The sequence below is a fragment of the Triturus cristatus genome, chromosome 7 (assembly GCF_964204655.1).
Source record: "Triturus cristatus chromosome 7, aTriCri1.1, whole genome shotgun sequence".
NCBI lineage: Eukaryota > Metazoa > Chordata > Amphibia > Caudata > Salamandridae > Triturus > Triturus cristatus.
This window is the reverse complement of record NC_140590.1, coordinates 421,813,748-421,833,292: the sequence shown is the minus strand read 5'-3', so window position 1 is coordinate 421,833,292 and position 19,545 is coordinate 421,813,748. Positions and strand designations below refer to the sequence as shown.

General features: G+C 47.6%; 1 protein-coding gene across 1 annotated transcript in view; it reads left to right on the top strand.

Annotated features, from left to right (window-relative positions):
- LOC146809852 (cytosolic phospholipase A2 gamma-like) overlaps nt 1-19,545 on the top strand; it is a 680,097-nt gene that overhangs the window by 483,250 nt on the left and 177,302 nt on the right. Inside the window, exons 9-10 of the mRNA XM_085616716.1 lie at nt 11,917-11,970; nt 14,066-14,143. Of these exons, the coding sequence (XP_085472842.1) occupies nt 11,917-11,970; nt 14,066-14,143 (132 nt within the window). The remainder of the gene's footprint in view (nt 1-11,916; nt 11,971-14,065; nt 14,144-19,545) is intronic.

Here is a 19,545-nt window from a genome sequence, read left to right as displayed (position 1 = left end):
GGAAGAACATTTAAACAACGGTGATTGTGAACACTGCCTGAATTTTGCCTTCTAATTGCCGTAGCCCCTGATGAAGTGTTCTACATGAAACGCGTTGGGCAGGTGAACTTATGCTGCGAGGCAACTCATTGATTCGAAGCCTGTGTGCCTTCCTACGAATAAATGGCTAATCTTTACCTACCTGGTGTGGTCCTTCCTATTGCAGGCAACTGTGAGGTGTTTGATATTTAGCGGCCCAGCCTGAGCCGCGGGAAGGACCCTGCTGCACGGTTTGTGCGGACTTTGCGGTGACTTCAACCGATTTCACCGCGTTGAAGCAGGTACGCTGTTGGAAGACTTGGTAAGACAGCCCGAACATGTAAGCTGCCAGCGCAACCCACTGTGGAATTTAATTTTAAAAGAAGCAAGTACAAGGCGCCTCACTTGGGGAAGATAGCACACACCACAACTTCCAGCAGGCCATGCGAGTGGCCACGCCCACAGAGGCAGGAAGAACATTTAAACAACGGTGATTGTGAACACTGCCTGAATTTTGCCTTCTAATTGCCGTAGCCCCTGATGAAGTGTTCTACATGAAACGCGTTGGGCAGGTGAACTTATGCTGCGAGGCAACTCATTGATTCGAAGCCTGTGTGCCTTCCTACGAATAAATGGCTAATCTTTACCTACCTGGTGTGGTCCTTCCTATTGCAGGCAACTGTGAGGTGTTTGATATTTAGCGGCCCAGCCTGAGCCGCGGGAAGGACCCTGCTGCACGGTTTGTGCGGACTTTGCGGTGACTTCAACCGATTTCACCGCGTTGAAGCAGGTACGCTGTTGGAAGACTTGGTAAGACAGCCCGAACATGTAAGCTGCCAGCGCAACCCACTGTGGAATTTAATTTTAAAAGAAGCAAGTACAAGGCGCCTCACTTGGGGAAGATAGCACACACCACAACTTCCAGCAGGCCATGCGAGTGGCCACGCCCACAGAGGCAGGAAGAACATTTAAACAACGGTGATTGTGAACACTGCCTGAATTTTGCCTTCTAATTGCCGTAGCCCCTGATGAAGTGTTCTACATGAAACGCGTTGGGCAGGTGAACTTATGCTGCGAGGCAACTCATTGATTCGAAGCCTGTGTGCCTTCCTACGAATAAATGGCTAATCTTTACCTACCTGGTGTGGTCCTTCCTATTGCAGGCAACTGTGAGGTGTTTGATATTTAGGGGCCCAGCCTGAGCCGCGGGAAGGACCCTGCTGCACGGTTTGTGCGGACTTTGCGGTGACTTCAACCGATTTCACCGCGTTGAAGCAGGTACGCTGTTGGAAGACTTGGTAAGACAGCCCGAACATGTAAGCTGCCAGCGCAACCCACTGTGGAATTTAATTTTAAAAGAAGCAAGTACAAGGCGCCTCACTTGGGGAAGATAGCACACACCACAACTTCCAGCAGGCCATGCGAGTGGCCACGCCCACAGAGGCAGGAAGAACATTTAAACAACGGTGATTGTGAACACTGCCTGAATTTTGCCTTCTAATTGCCGTAGCCCCTGATGAAGTGTTCTACATGAAACGCGTTGGGCAGGTGAACTTATGCTGCGAGGCAACTCATTGATTCGAAGCCTGTGTGCCTTCCTACGAATAAATGGCTAATCTTTACCTACCTGGTGTGGTCCTTCCTATTGCAGGCAACTGTGAGGTGTTTGATATTTAGCGGCCCAGCCTGAGCCGCGGGAAGGACCCTGCTGCACGGTTTGTGCGGACTTTGCGGTGACTTCAACCGATTTCACCGCGTTGAAGCAGGTACGCTGTTGGAAGACTTGGTAAGACAGCCCGAACATGTAAGCTGCCAGCGCAACCCACTGTGGAATTTAATTTTAAAAGAAGCAAGTACAAGGCGCCTCACTTGGGGAAGATAGCACACACCACAACTTCCAGCAGGCCATGCGAGTGGCCACGCCCACAGAGGCAGGAAGAACATTTAAACAACGGTGATTGTGAACACTGCCTGAATTTTGCCTTCTAATTGCCGTAGCCCCTGATGAAGTGTTCTACATGAAACGCGTTGGGCAGGTGAACTTATGCTGCGAGGCAACTCATTGATTCGAAGCCTGTGTGCCTTCCTACGAATAAATGGCTAATCTTTACCTACCTGGTGTGGTCCTTCCTATTGCAGGCAACTGTGAGGTGTTTGATATTTAGCGGCCCAGCCTGAGCCGCGGGAAGGACCCTACTGCACGGTTTGTGCGGACTTTGCGGTGACTTCAACCGATTTCACCGCGTTGAAGCAGGTACGCTGTTGGAAGACTTGGTAAGACAGCCCGAACATGTAAGCTGCCAGCGCAACCCACTGTGGAATTTAATTTTAAAAGAAGCAAGTACAAGGCGCCTCACTTGGGGAAGATAGCACACACCACAACTTCCAGCAGGCCATGCGAGTGGCCACGCCCACAGAGGCAGGAAGAACATTTAAACAACGGTGATTGTGAACACTGCCTGAATTTTGCCTTCTAATTGCCGTAGCCCCTGATGAAGTGTTCTACATGAAACGCGTTGGGCAGGTGAACTTATGCTGCGAGGCAACTCATTGATTCGAAGCCTGTGTGCCTTCCTACGAATAAATGGTTAATCTTTACCTACCTGGTGTGGTCCTTCCTATTGCAGGCAACTGTGAGGTGTTTGATATTTAGCGGCCCAGCCTGAGCCGCGGGAAGGACCCTGCTGCACGGTTTGTGCGGACTTTGCGGTGACTTCAACCGATTTCACCGCGTTGAAGCAGGTACGCTGTTGGAAGACTTGGTAAGACAGCCCGAACATGTAAGCTGCCAGCGCAACCCACTGTGGAATTTAATTTTAAAAGAAGCAAGTACAAGGCGCCTCACTTGGGGAAGATAGCACACACCACAACTTCCAGCAGGCCATGCGAGTGGCCACGCCCACAGAGGCAGGAAGAACATTTAAACAACGGTGATTGTGAACACTGCCTGAATTTTGCCTTCTAATTGCCGTAGCCCCTGATGAAGTGTTCTACATGAAACGCGTTGGGCAGGTGAACTTATGCTGCGAGGCAACTCATTGATTCGAAGCCTGTGTGCCTTCCTACGAATAAATGGCTAATCTTTACCTACCTGGTGTGGTCCTTCCTATTGCAGGCAACTGTGAGGTGTTTGATATATATATATATATATACTGGCGGTCGCCCGTAGGTAGTTAGAGTTAGAACTTAGTTTCCATAGGAAAAGTGCTTTTTGATTTGCTAATAACTTTAGTGTCGTTTGATGAATCTTCGCGAAATTCTCCCAAAAAAAAGTATATCCAGGTCAGCTCCTATCCTGAAAATTTGGGGGATGATTCGTCAAGCGGGGGCTGAGAAAAAAGGGGGTCCCAAAACACGATGGATTGCTTTTGGGCAAGGAGATCTGTATGTTAGCAGATCCCGTTGCCAAAAAAGAATGCTGGCTCCCATAGGAGGAGCCGGCCCCAAGGTCACCAACAGAGAGGCCAGGTCCCAGGGGATGGGAAAAATAAAATAAAAAATATGTAGATGTGGGCATACCTCGGGGGATGGGGTCCCCGAGGCAAATGTAAATTAATGAAAGTGAACGCTTTTATTTTTCAAAAAAGTTTGGAGCCGGGACCCTAGAGTGGCCCCCTAGTGTGAATACGAAGAGTGCGCGGCTCTCAGTGCTGCCCCCTAGTGTGAACGCGCTGGGTGCGCGGCTCTCAGCGTGGCACTCAAGTACTTCTCAGGTCTTTAAAACACTGAGAAGCATATTCTCAAGGACACATCGCCGAGCTACCAGCACTTTATCGCAGCCAAAATGGTGATATATTTAGCGCACCATTTACAAGCTGGTGCAAACAGCCCATATCACCAGTTTACCAGTGATAGCAGCCTCAAAAAGCATCATCACGGATGACCCCGGCAAATATTGCTAATGAGATGCAGAGTAGGTGTTCCCGTTCCCGTGCAAAAAGCAGCGAACACACCACTGCAGCTTTCTCAACCACCAGCAAGATCGGCGAAGAGAGTTCAAAACAGGCGATAAGGTGCATTAGCACCAGGAAGTTTAGACGTGCTCTGACCTGGTGTAAAGTCGGACTACAACCTGCAACATGAAAGGGTGCCCAGCCCACAGCCACACCTGAACGGCAACAGATGCAATGGAGCCAACGATCTTGCAGCTTGGACACCCAACAGTACCCCGCCACCCCCCGCCACCAGCCCCTTGTCCACCATCTCCCCCTGACCCCCCCGACAAACAAATGTGACAGCAACCTCCCGAAATCTGGAACGTAACAAATTGGGTGATGTCACACAATTATAATAGAAAAGAGGCATGTGAGGTTGGACAAATGAGAATCTCAGTCATCTATGGATTTACATATAAAACATTTTATTTAAACAAAACAACAAAATAAAAGTAGGTACAGCCATGGCGTGTCATCCCACGACAATCAGTGAATCACAGCTTGCAAGACAAAAAGCAAGATAAGATCATGTGCCCATCAAAGGAGAGAGAGAGGGAAAGACAGAAAGAGTGAGAGAGAAGAAGAGAGAGAGAAAGAAAGAAAGAGTGCGAGAGAGAGCAAGAGAAAAAGAGAGAAACAGTGTGAGAGAGAGGAAGAGAGAGAGAAAGAGTGACAGAGAGAGAGAAAGAGAGAAACAGTGTGAGAGAGAGGAAGAGAGAGAGAGTGAGAGACAGAGGAAGAGAGAGAGAAAGAGTGTGAGGGAGAGAAATGAAGAGATGGGGAGGGAGACTGAGAGTGAGTGCCAACACTGTAGACAAAACCCTTACAGCTCACCTTTCCACCACCGGTATGTCTCCAACAACGTGCCAGGACATAGTGCAGCCCTCAAGCTCAGTCATCTGAAACATAGTATAGAATCAGTAATGGCAGAGTACATACAACTGCACACGCCTAAATTGCTGTCTCTCTCCTGGGCACCCAAGCTGCTGCATCCCATCCACTCCCGCCACCCAGAGGTGTCTGCCTGCCCCTGTGCACCCAGGCTGCTGTACCCCATCCACTCCCACTGGCCAGAGGTGTCTGTCCGCTCCTGCGCATCCAGGCTGCTGAACCCCATCCACTCCCACTGCCCAGAGGTGTCTGACCTCTCCTGCGCACCCAGGCTGCTGCACTCTATCCACTTCCACTCCTCAGATGTGTCTGCCCACCGCTACACAAACAAGCCTCTCTGCTCACCTTCTGCCACTGGCGTTTGTCCAAGAAGGCCCACCACATGCCGAAGCAACCTCCTCTGTCATGGCGTACACGCAGTCCAGCCGAGCTCACAATTCAGATCGGGTCTTGATTGCCAGGATGGTGTATCAAGGCCATGCATCATCACAGGCTGCACACCCGCTCAGCTCTGGTGGCAATAACTCAGTGGAACTCAAGTTATATCGCCACGTGGTGGGAGGCCCGTGTCCGGGGGGTTGACAATCTGTGAATCACAGCCTGCAAGAAAAAAAGCAAGATAAGATTGTGAGTCATGCTCCCATCAACGGAGAGAGAGAGAAAGAGTGAGAGAGAGGAAGAGAGAGAAAGAAAGAGAGTGAGAGAGTGAGTGAGAGAGGAAGAGAGAGAATGAGTGAGAGAGAGAAGAAGAGAGAGAAAGAGAGAAACCATGTGAGAGAGAGGAAGAAGAAGTGAAAGAGAGAGATGAAGAGAGAGAGAAAGAGTGTGAGAGAAAGGAAGAGATGGAGAGGGAGAGGGAGAGTGAGTGCCGACAAAACCTGCAGAGCTCACCTTTCCACCACCGGTGTGTCTCCAACCACGAGCCGATACATACTGCAGCCCTCAAACTTACTCATCTGAAACATAATATAGAATCTGTAATGGCAGAGTACATACAACTGCACGCGCCTTTCTCGCTATCCTGCCCCAGGCAACCCAGGCTGCTGCACCCCATCCACTCCCCCACAGATGTGTCTGCTCACCCCTGCACACCCAGCCTGATGTACCTCAACCCCTCCTACCGCCCAGAGGTGACTGCCCGCCGCTGCGCAAACAAGCCTCTCTGCTCCCCTTCCGCCACCGGCGTATGTCCAAAAGGGCCCACCACATGCAGAAGCAACCTCCTCAGCCATGGTGTACACGCGGTCCAGTCGAGCTCACAATTGAAATCGGGTCTTGATTGCCAGGATGGTGTATGAAGGCCACGCATCATAGCAGTCTTCACACCTGCTCAGCTCTGGTGGCACTAACTCAGTGGAACTCAAGTCATCGCCACGTGGCGGGAGGCACGTGCCATGGGGGGGTTCTACAATCTGTGAATCACAGCCTGCAAGACAAAAAGCATATGATTGTGCGTCATGTGCCCATCAAAGGAGAGAGAGAGAAAGAGTGAGAGAGTGAAAGAGAGAGAGAGAAAGAAAGAGTGAGAGAGGAAGACAGAGAGAAAGACAGAGAGAGTGAAAGAGAGAAGGAGAGAGAATGGGTGAGAGCGAGAGGAAGAGAGAGAGAAAGAGTGTGAGAGAGAAAGGAAGAGATGGAGAGGGAGAGGGAGTGCCGACACTGCGGACAAAAACGTCACAGTTTACGTTTCCGCCACCGGTGTGTCTCCACTCTCCAACCATGTGCTGTGACATACTGCAGCCTTCAAGCTCACTCATCTGAAACATAGTATAGAATTAGTAATGGCAGAGTACATACAACTGCACATGCCTTCATCATTGTCATCACCCCCTGCGCACCCAGGTTGCTGCACCCCATCCACTCCCACCATTCAGAGGTGTCTGCCTGGCCCTGTGCACTCAGGCTGCTGCACCCCATCCACTCCTGCCACCAAAAGGTGTCTGTGTGCACCCAGGCTGCTGCACACCATCCACTCCCACCGCCCAGAGGTGACTGCCCGCCCCTGCACACCCAGGCTGTTGTACCCAATCCACTCCCACCGCCCAGAGGTGTCTGCCCACCCCTGCGCACCCAGGCCTCACTGCTCAACTTCTGCCACCTGCGTGTAGAAAAGAGGGCCCACCCGTGCTGCTGCAAGCCCCAAGCCCGGGGCCCACAGACAGGGCACTGTCCACATCATGCAGCCCCGCTCCGCAGGCCACTAGGTCTCACATTTGGTGCTGCATCTTAAATTTACGATGGCAGAGGACATACCAGTGCACCTGCCATCATCGCAGGTTGCACACCTGCTCAGCCCTTGCGGTGCCACTAACTCTGTGACCAGTAAGGCAACACCACGTGGCGGTAGGCCCCCACTGTTCGATGGCTCAGGCCTACACTGCAGTCCAGCAGGGCACACAAAACCTGACCTGTCTGGACCGCTGGGACGGGACATCATCGCAGGCTGCACACCCGCTCAGCACTTACAGTGCCCGTACCTGAGTGCACAGCAAGTCACTGTCCCGTGGCGGTGTTCCTGTGCCGGCCGCAGTGCATCCGGTGCCACCAAGTCTGAAATGGAAATGGCGTGGAGCACGTGCGCCAGGTCTTTTTTATTGGCAGGGTCACGTGTCCTGTAATGCCTGTGCTTGATGGGTGTGGTGTGGGTATAAACCAACCATCAGGGAGTGGCTGTGGTGTACTGACAACTAGACCTGTGCGCAGCAGATCACTAAAATGAAAATCTGGGCCATGTAGCATTGTTGTCCCTCGCTGTATGCGTAAGTGTAGTGGGCTGGCCTGGCGTATGCCAGTCCTGCGTGAGGCTGTGAACAATGACTCTGGAGCTCTGGGTGTGGTTCCGTCCTGGATTGTATGAGGAATCATCTGATGTGGGTGTCCCTCTTGTAGTGCTGCCACCACCTGGGTCGCAAGCACCAATGTGTCACCCTGTGACCCAAGTCCCAAAACATAGCCAACATGGAAGGTAGGGGGAATCACTGACCCTACATTCACCCATACTTCCACAAATGAAAGATCGTGCACATGACATATCTGTGTGGATATGAATGTTTATTGCACATTCAGTGGAGTGTTGCAGCTGTAGCAATACAGGGCAATGCCAAGCCCAAATTTCTGTTTTGGCACATGGAGGGCAGCCAATTAGAGCCAAGCTCGTGCTCGGGGGTTAGGCTCTGCCAACATATGTACTTATCCAATCAACCTGCCAATTCCGAAGCACTTATAAATTTACTATACACTCTCCTTGCAGTACACTAATGATCCAGTCTCTACCTATGTACTTATACAATGACCGAGACAAAGTTACATAACCAAAGTTTTCCCCACTGCCAGAGGTTGTGAGCACTGTCCACAGCAGAATGTAATGTGGTAAGGCCCAGGGGCACATCATGCATACATAATGAACACACAGACACAGTTAGATAGATAGTGCAATTGGGTACGGGCACATGCTCTCGGTCCCTTTTTATTACCAGGGTCACATGTCCAGTGATGTCTGTGCTATATGCATGTGGGGTGAGTGTAAGCCAGCCCTCAGGGAATGGTTGGTGCTGGCAACAAGTACAACAGTAATCATCGGATCACACACAGATATTCAATCATAAAGGGTCCATGACTTGTGCTGCACTAAGGTAGGGGCACCAGATGTGAAATAATACACAAAAGATTCTATCGTAAAGGGTCCATGACTTGTGGTACACTGAGGTAGGGGAAGCAGATATGAAATCATACACAAAAGATTCTATCATGAAGGGTCCATGAGTGGTGGTGCATTGAAGTAGGGGCATCAGAAGCATTCCGCGTGTGCACAGCTAGCGATGATGCATGGTCCAGGAGAGCCGCACTATAACTCGTGCCCCCGCAATGCACTGCTGATGACGTCACATATTACATCACTCATGACATGGCCAGGTACATCACTGATGACATTACGGATGATATCACCCAGTGACTGTGTGTTTCTGCAAATTTTAAATATGTTTCATTTATATAGACCAAGGTGTATTGAAGAATGAGTGGGTGTATGAGTGTTTGAATAAATGATTTAGTAGAAACGTGACTGACTCTTTAAGTGAGTGATTAAACGAATCTTATTGAATGCATGGGTTAGTGACTAAACTGTGTGAATTTCTGTATCAGTCTGTCTGTTGGTGTGTAAGTGGCTGCATGGGTTGGTGAATAGCTACATGAGTGTCTATATGGGTTATTGATTGGTTGTCTGAATATCTGTATGGGTGCCTGAGTGTTTGTATGGGTGGGGGGGTGTGACTGTGCATAGATGTGTGAGTGGGTGATTCACCGGGTGCATGGACTATATGGGTGGGTGAGTGTGAATGGGTGTGTTGGTGAGTTCATGGATGTCTTAGTGGTACATGTGTGAGTAACTACATATGTGAAAGGCAGTATATGTGTGTGTTGGAGTATATAAATGACTATATGTGAGAGTGAGTGATTGTGAGAGTGACTGTATGGATGAGTGAGTGCTTGAATTAGTGATTGCATAAGAGCATACATATGTGTTAGTATCTGTATAAGTAAGTGAGGTGATGTGTGTATAACTGAATAGGTGAGTAAATGGGAGTTTGATTCATTCTTTGCAAGACTGACTAGGTGTGTGAGTAACTCTGTGAATGAGTGACAGTGTGTGAGTGTCTATATAGGTGTATTAGTGCATATGATAGTCCTGTACAGATGAGTGACTGAAAGTATTTGTGACTATATGGGTGAATGAGTGGATGGGTGTGTAGACCTATGAATCAGTGAGTGAGTATGTAGTTATTGCTGTTGTCTATGGTTTCTGTAATTTAAAGTGGGCGTTTCAAATGTTATATGAGGGTGTGAGAAGATGCATCAAATTATCACGTGGATGATGTCATCAGTGATGTCATCAGTGATGTCATTTGAGATGTCATCAGTGATGTCACTGACCATGTCATTAGTGATGTAATATGTGATGTCATCAGCAGTGGATTGTGGGGTGCGAGTTATAGTTAGCTGAATTAACTATAACGGCCGAATTGCATTGGTTTTGTGTGAGTGAAATGTCCAACTAACTATAACGTCCCTGAAACCTGTGGTTTTTTCAGTGAATTTCTAAGGTTTTTAATGCTTATTTCGAACTATAACATCCCTGAAACCTATGGTTTTTTCAGTGAATTTCAAAGGTTTTTTAAATGCTAATCTCTCACTATAACGTACCTAAAACCTACGGATTTTTCAGTGAATTTCTAAGGTTTTTTTAAAAGCTAATTTCTAACTATAACGTCCCTATTAAGTCCCCTTGAATCCTGAGGGTCACTGAGGGCCAACTAGCCCCCTAGGTACCTCCAGTATGTGCCAAAGAGCTGTGCTGCAGAGAGGCTAGTTGGCCCCCAGGGACCCTCAGGATTCAAGGGGACTTAATCCCCCAATTTACAACACACCAGGGGGCTGTTTACACACTTGTTATATCAGGCCCCACTACCTGCCTGCACCACTGTGCAAACGAGTTCCCTGGCGCATTGTAACTTGGGCAATTAAGTCCTCTTGAATCCTCAGGGTCCCTGGGGGCTAACTAGCCCACCATATACCTCCAGTTTGTGCCACAGAGCTGCGTTGCAGAGAGGTGGTCCGAGGCCATGCCATTTTTTACACCTCTCTGCAAAACAGCTCTGTGGTCCCTACTAGAGGTGCCTGGTGGGCTAGTTGGCCCCCAGGGACCCTCAGGATTGAAGTGGACTTAATCCCCAAATATACAACAAGGCAGGGGGTGTGTTTGCACACTTGTTATATCAGGCGCGACCCCCTCCCTGCACCACTGTCCAAACGCGCCCCCTGGCATGTTGTAAGTTGGGGGATTAATTCCTCTTGAATCCGAAGGGTCCCAGGGGGCCAACTAGCCCACCAGATACCTCCAGTTTGTGCCACAGAGCTACGTTGCAAAGTGGTGTAAAAAGGGGCATGGCCTCAGACCACCTCTTTGCAATGCAGCGCTGTGGCACAAACTGGAGGTACCTGGTGGGCTAGTTGGCCCCCAAGGACCATAAATATTTAAGAGGATTTAATTCCCCAACTAAAAACACGCCAGGGGGTGTGTTTGCTGTGTGGTGGAGAAAGGGGACATGGCCTTCGGCTAGATGCTGGCTTCTAAAAAAAACAAAATTCTTACAAGGGGGACTGTGTAGCCCCCCTATTTTACAATTTAGGGGCCCTGGGGACCCCATCCCACAGGGCCTGACCCATTTGTATATTTTTTTTTTAATCGGGAAGTGGTCCGCGTGGCCCCCCTCCCGATGCCAATTTTAACCTGGGCACCCCATCCCCTGGGGCATGGCCAGTCGTTTTTTATTTTTTATTTATTTCTTTAGAGGGGGCAGCGTGGCCCCCCTCCTCAGGCCAATTATGGCCCGGGGACCCCATCCCCTGGGGCCGGCCTTACCATATTTTTATTGTATTTGTTTTCCACAGGGGAAAACAAATACAATACCGTGTGGTCCCACTCCCGGGCCAATTCTGGCTCAGGGGATCCCATCCCCCAAGGCCTGGCCATTCTGTTGGGGACCGTGGGGGGGCTCCAATGCCCCCATGGTCCTGCCGGCTCCCCATCTCCTGTAGGAGCTGGCATTGCTTTTGAGCAAGGGGAGCTGCTAACATGCAGCTCCCCTTGCTCAAAAGCAATCCTGCTTTGCTTCATTGAAGCAAGACCAGGTTTCCCTGCTCTCGCTTCAATGAGGCAAAGTAGAGTTTGGTATGGCAGGCGCTAGCCACATGTGCATATTTATGAAAAGCCCTAGGTGATGGCAGTCCTGGGGTTTGGGGGTCCTGGGAGGCGCCCCCACAGATTAAAAAACAATGGCATTTTCATGATGGCTCTATGTGCCAATCGAGCCAAAAAACAGAACATTAAAAACCACTAGACTTTGACTAGAGTAGAGTCAACAAGTATCCAGATTTGTGTCCATTATTTTGTCTGTACGCTGCTCTTCCCTCATATGTTCATATCCATTTTAAAACATTGTGTACACCGCTCCACCTATTTCACTATGTCATTGTAAATTCAGCCCTGAAATTGTATTTTCTTTATGTCTTTCAGCTCTGTGGGGAAGTGCAATTGCAAGCATTCCAGAACTTTTTGAGTTTGTTCTAGGTATTTCTACATTGTTTTATTTATATTGGGAATACATGCCACTCCTGCTGCTATTTCAGTATTCAATGCATTCTGGTATCTAGAACATAATATAGTGACCTAACAACAGGGCTTCCATTGCTTGCAAAATGCACCTGCTTCTAGCACATAATCGATGCCATGCACCGTATTTTATGCACACATTGCCCTTGTCCTTGTTACTGTTGCCCACGTTCTTATCGTCTCATGAGCCCGCTGTCCACGAGCTGGTGCCACATCAAATTACTCCTCAGTTCATTTTACAAAAAGCCCAAATTATGGGGATAAACTGTCCCCAACATTCACGGACAACCATTGAAACAAGGCTCACACACCCAAAGACACCCCTATTAACACGCCAGAGCCAAGTGTCCCACACATCGACCTGGTGCAGAATTTGACTATAACAGCCATAGGCCTCAGGATGGGTTGACACCTGTTGCCAGATGTGGGCACTCCGGTGTAGTAGAAGAAATTCTCCATGATCCAGACAGTCAGCATTGTCTTAGATCTTCATCATCATCTAAGCCATCTGCCACCTGACTCATAAAGCCCTGTCCTTCCTGACTCCGCTGCTGCAGCAGGCATCCATTAAGAATAATTCTGAGTACCAACCAGCTGTTTGTGCCCAATCACTCTCCTTTTTCATAACGGAACAGTTTAAGTTTAATTAAACACCATGGCACTGGTCTACCGGACAAACCTGGACCAAGCTTCTTCTGGAACTGTCAAAAGTTACTCCTGATAACTCTCCTTCATCTTGCTTGCCATCATTCTCCTCCACACTACTGACTGCCTTAGACATTTGCACTCTTGGCGGGCAACTCTTCGTTAGTGACCCATACTATCTGTCTCTACATTGTAGCAGTTCCTAACCTGGTCCCACACTGCCCACTGACCAGAGAGTGTAGCCCAGGCTGAAAGCAATTTTACCTATCCCATCTGCACTCCTAATATAGGATTCACTGCACCCTAGACCCAAAAGTGCACCTGATTCACCTTCCCAAAATCACTATCCCTATTGATGGCTTTCCCCATCCCTCTCCACTCAACTCTTCTCTTCCCTAAATAGACACTAAAAATATTTACACAGTGTATTAACAATGACCCAGTAAATGACACTCAATAAACTGAATGCCCATACAGTGGCATACATTCCAAGAAGGATAAGGGTTTTAGTTACAGGTAAGATAAAGGCATTCAAATATGTTACAATAAGTATACCAAAGAGAGTACCCTTTGAGAACATTATATAACCCTGAATGTTTTATAGTTATTATATTTTTAATTTCAGTGGTCCTATAGTTTACAAGGGCCCGTTGATGCTCAATAGAACAAGACGTCAGACAGAAATGATGCATGCAACTCATTGGCTATATAGTATGTCAGCTTTGGGTTTCAATGTCACTGATTCGGGCATATTTATGAGTGCCTTGCATTACGTTTGCACCATACAAATTGGTCAGATTTATGGAGACATGCAAAGCCACATTGCGTGGCTTCGAGTGGCCTTATAAATCTTGAGTTAGGCAATGCAGGGAAGAGGATGGATTATTTAGGATGATGACTTCTGCCGCTGGTGCGGCATTTTGGTGCTATGCTACTTTTCCTATTTTGGTAGAGCATATTCAGAAACCAGCATAATCGCTGCCAAAATGGGCAGAATACCCTCAAAACAGCAACATGCCACGGAGGCAGCGATGGGAGCTATAGAGTATGAGATATGAAATAAACAACTTAAATGCACACAAATATTTGGGCATTCATTTAGAAGTGAGAGGAGATAACTAGCAATCTATAGCAACTAGTTTTCCCGCAAAAAAACCATACACTACATGTCGAACGTGCAGATTGGTTTCTTTTGTCACTTTTCCATCTTTTTCTTCTTTTAATACCCTCCACATTTACATTTTTATGTGTCTTTTTGTCTAATTCTATTTTCATGCTTAATCTGTTTTTTTTCCTTCTCTTTCTTTCTGATCACGGGTAGCATTGGCTATTGAAGTTTAATGTGGTTTTAATAAATATGCTAATATTTTTCAACTAATTATTTAACGTCTTTTTTTTTTAATTGAAGATATTGTTCTTAAGATGCTTAAAGACCCAGTTGGAAATGTGCTAGTTCCAGGACTGGAAACGGTCCTTCTTTCAAGAGGTATGTCCCTTCCATTCATTTTCATTAGAACTTTGGCTACTCCTTTGCTAGAAGTGAACGTCAAATGTATGGTGTTAGAAAAAATAAACAGGGAACGTAAATGTTACAGTAAGGTGAGCTGTTGTAGCTTCAAGAGTTCCTCATCAGCACACCCTTGCCGGATTGCTCCATCAAGCTTCATATGGCCCTTGTCATGATGCCGCACTACAGCTGCAGCAGCAGCAGCAGAAGGAGACACAGGGGCTTATTTACAAGCCCCTTGCACCGCTGGTGCGTCACTTTAATAATGGGAAAAAGTGACGTACCGGCGGTGCAAGGAGCTTGTAAATAAAACCCACAGTTTTTCGGAAGTCTTTCGACTCTTTGTGCACTGATGGGCATATTTACAAAGCCCCTGGCAACCGGTGTGTTACTTTTTGTAACGCTTCGGTGGCGCTGTGTATTGCTCCATATTGATAAGGTAGCGCAAAACAACTTTGTGTGGCTTAATGTGGCCTTCTCACTAGCGTTCCCTTTAATGCTGTGTTCTCCAATTAAGGGGCATGCAATGGGTGTTGCTTTGGGTGTTTCCAGCAACACCCATGGCTTTTTGACACTGCCCCGGGCAGGGCCGGCTTTAGCATTGGTGGCACCCGGTGCTACAATCCTTTTTGGTGCGCCCACACCATATGACCGCCTACTCGAATTCTGTCACTACCACCAGGCAAAAGTGCCCCTCATCTCTCCAATCATAAGTTACTGCTCACACAACGCCCCCTTTGAGGTCAGCGCCCCCTTCACAGGTCAGTGCCCAGTGCAGCTTCACCAGTCGCACTGCCCTAAGGCCTGGCCTGGCCTCGGTTTTACAAGGAATCGTAAATCTGAGGCAACGCCTAAAACGCTTGCCTTCCAGGGGAGGCATAAGGGTGGTGCAACAAGGAGAAATACTTTTAGTTCTCATTTTATGCTCTTTCTAAGCAGGCTTAGTTCTGCAGTACACATAGAAGGAGCCAAAAACATTCTTACTGATTATTTTTGTGCAGGAAGGTGTCCCTTCCCGCACAAAAACACCTACAACGTAGGCACCATTGCACTACGGTGCAAGGGTGTCTGCGTTGGTGCATGGTAGCCTATTGTGCACCAGCGCAGGGGAAAAGGCCAGGAATGCCCCGTATCTCAAAGATACAGTGCATTCCTGCCCTTTTCTTTTGACTCAGGGCAGCACAGTAACATTTTGCACGGTGCTGCCTGCTCCAAAACCTCGTAAATGAGGCCTTGAGTGCACAGATGAGGCCTTCTCATTTTTATTGTGTCGCTCTTGACCTCAGTACTAGGTAAGGGCATGCGTGCATGTCGGTGTGACGCCACATGATGTGACCCTGTGGCATACTACATTTCTCAAAAACCTTCAAATAGTAACAGATTGCATACCAAGTTATAACATCATCCCGAGAGTTCTGTTGCAGCAGCTTCCAGACCATCCGGACTCACTTACAGATAGATTCTTCCAGTCTCTTGGGTTTCTTGATGTGAGGTCTTAGTTGGTGTGGGTGCCCTCGACGTGTTACTCAGTGTGATGTGCAGTACCAGTGCTTGCTGCAGCATTGTTTCTTCCAGACAATGCTGAGTCATCTTTGATTGTGAGATTTAAGGTACTTCAGTGCCATACTGTTGGCCAGTCTCATGCTCCTCCTCCCACTCTCCCAGAGAGATGTTTGGAGGCTTCATTTCTGACATGCCTCATGACTGCTCGTGCCACTTGGTAAATGCTTATATCTTTTTTGTGATACAGTCATGATTGCCCTTTGCCGTCACCCTTGTGCCTTTCCTGTCAACAAATTGTAAAGCGCATGCTTTAAAAGGGGGTTGAAACCTCTCCCATGGGTGCCGGTTGCACAAAAGCACCCAGTCTCATATGCAGATTTCTGCATGTCGGGCTTTTCAGATTGAGTTTACATTTTAGCTGTTGTGGGTCTCTTACAGCTCTTCCAAATAGAACGTCATCAGTTGCCGTCGGGTGGTGCCATGCGGGGTGCATTTATACACACACAAGGCTTTGTGGAGGAAGTCCTCCACTTCTGCTTATTGTTCTCACTCAATGTGGATCGTCTTCTTAAGTGTGTGCATAATGTTTGCCAACCTCCCCCTTGGCCTGGGTCAGTGGGGTTGATTTTCTTTTGAGCTATGGCGATAGACTGCATGAACTCTTTAAAATCTTGGCTCTAAACCGTAGGCCATTGTTGCTCTTGAGGGTAGTTAGGACTCCAGACATTGCAAAGATTTTGTCGAAGCACTTTAGCATGTGGTTGAAAGTCGTACTTGACAGCACTTCCAGAATGAGGCACCAGGGACTATCGCTGGTGATGTCATGGTGACTATAGGAGGCCAATCACGGTCTTGCACACTTGGCACCAATGGCACCAGGCAACCATGTCATCAACCTCTAAATCCAGACCGGTAAACCAGACTTCCTGGCACAGGTGTGCTTTTTGTTGTGGTCAACCCCTGGGGCTCTGTGGGCGAGAGCAAGTGTGACTGTTAGCAGCAGATGAGAGATTAAAGATGAACATTGAGCAACCTCAGGAGGATTTATTTCCCAGTGGCACCAAGTTCATGCCAGATGTGCCACAGAGCGAAGAGGTCTCATTGTAGGAAATCGTCATAGTTCCCTACATCTCAGCGAAAATCCTTTCCCCTGCCAGACTTGGTCGCTTCCGAAGTCATTTGGAGGCATGGATTTCAGGCTGTTGCATCGGCGTTTTCTGGCACGCCCACTGCTCATGAGCAGACAAATTTGTCTGCATCAGCTAGAGGATTTTGGGAATCGCTGCCTGCCTTCGAAGCCTATAGAGGTAGTCCGCAGGATTGCCACATCCAGGTTTGTAGCTCACTGTCAGTTGGTATTATTGAAGCTGAAGGGCCCACTTGTCCATGTGGGGAGGGAAATGCCGTGCAGTGCCTGCATGCATGCAAATAGTGGTATGAGTGGCTTGTTGTCAGTTATGACTCTTGGAGAGTGGGGAGTGGCAGGGAAAGGCGGCGGCTATCTCTTGTAGAGGCAGCTGAGAGGCAGGTGCTACGAGAAGATGGCTGAACTGCCCAGAGAAGGTGGGGGGACTGTGAGCTGTTGCAGCAATACTGTTCAATGGGGGGGGACTTGTATGTTCCTCATGTTGACGGAAGGAATCTGTGAGGTGAGTGAAGTGGGGCCGGCTGTTCCTCGTTGCCACTGTGGTGATGCTGTGCTAGACTGGCTAACACAAAAAAAGTACAATTCTGACAATAGGAACACATAGGTATGGATACAAGACATACAAATGCTTTGGATGCCCAATCAGCGACATCTACAATCAAAATCTGTCATTTTCAGAGGTATTGTGAATGGAGTTGAACCAACACAAAATTAAAATATATACGGCAGGCACATACATTGAAAAAATCATATATAAAATGTGCTGACAAATAAGGCAGGGGTTCAAATACAAATATTATCCAAACATACATTGGCAATGCACTATATGAATTGTACTACACGTTCCATGATTCCATCTATCAATGTACAATAAACCTACTCTCCAGAGGATCAATATTACTGTTCATCTTCCATAGAGAACAAACTTAACGTTGATGGTGAAATAAAAAATTGAACAGAGAGATGGGCTTATCATTGACGTTTCGGTCTCAAGTGGCATCAATCCAATAGACCAGTCTCAGGACCAATGTGATTTAAGCGCAGAAACAAGAATAACCCCACCGGAAAATCAAAGAGTTTGCTATAGATTCAAATTATTAAGTGTAGATAGTTCTATCTTAAATTGATCACTAAATATACTTCACTAATGAGAAGCCTATGAGTGAAGAATGAATTCAGACAGGGAATACCAGAATAGCCACAGCCATTCACATTGCTTCTTTCTGTCTCACACCAAGGATATGTCTAGCCATGTACACAGTATACAGATGGGCTGGCTTAGGTGGTCTCCTCATCTCATAAAAAAGGCTAATTTAGTTGGTGCTCACATCTGCCGGTTACCTGGCTTCAGAGACGTCTACTTTGCACAAATGTTCAGTCTAAAAAAATGTACTGGTCTACAGAGGGGCTTGCTCCTGGCTTTACTGTGTTTTACCCAAATGGTCAATATTGCCATGCCTGCTGGTCAGCAAATAAGGTGGTGCCAGAGCTCATTCTGCTACATACAAAGGGTCAGTCCTGGCTTGTACAATGGTCTGCATAGCAGCTAGCGCCAGCTGTGTCCTTGATCTCACCAAGTGTTAGGCTTGCCATGTGTGCTAATTTGGATAGGAGCTACCTCAAAAATTCTCAACACCTCAAGCAGACGTCAATTTAGTCAGGTAAATTTGTTAAGTTATCTAATAAAGTTTTTGACTTAAGCTCATGCAGTAATGCAAATGTCTATATACTGAGGAAAAATCTAATTTAAGCAAACTGAAACATGATCACTTAAATTGAGGTATAAAAAACATATGGCCTAGTTCTTGAGTTCTTTGCCATCTCAGAAATGGTGTCAGTCTAGCCATGGGCACTTATCTGCCGAGGACCTGACCGTAAAGCTCTTTCAGTCTCACACCAAAGATCAGTCTAGTCATGTGCATCCAACAAAAAGGGATTGTTAAGCCTTATACGCTGATTGCAGAGAAGGTTGCTCCACAGCTCTTGTTGTCTTGAACAAAGGGGAATTCTGGCCAAATGGACTGGCCTGCACAAAGGCTGCCCCCTGTGATCTATTTCATCCCACAAATAAGTGTCAATTTAGCTGTGTGCGCTGATGAGCAGAGAGGCTGGCTTCAAGCAGTCTCTGATTTAGACAAAGGTTCACTGCTACCAAATGCACTGCTCTAAAGGTGGGGAACACCTGCAGTTTTCTCCATCTAACATAATGGGTCAACCCAGCCATGTGTGCTGATCTGTAGAGGGGCTGACTCCAGAGCTCTTTCTGCAACACTCAAATGGCCAGTTCACCTAAGTCCAATAGTCTGTCTGGCAGATGGTGGCAGAGCTCTTTACTTCAAACAAAAGTATAGTCTAGGCAGGTGTATTTGCACTGATTCCTGTGGTCTCCCCTATCTTACCAACAAGACTCAGTCTTTCCAAGTGTGATGATCTCTAGAGGAGTAAAAAATTAGCTAGCATTCGCGCCAAGAATTTTCAATTCTACTAAGGACACGGAGGCGAGGATTATGCTTCTCTTTCTTATTTATTGCTACTCACAGCAGCCAATGAAAACTTTTCTTATGCAAAACAAACTACATTTCCCATGATGCATGCACCACATCACTTCCTGCAGAGCCCCATAAGAGCCAGTAATACCGGAACCAGTCCTCTTTCTTTGCTCCGAACAATAAGTACAATAATTATAACAAAGTTCAACAACAGCTTCCAACGTGGAAGAAACCAGACCGGC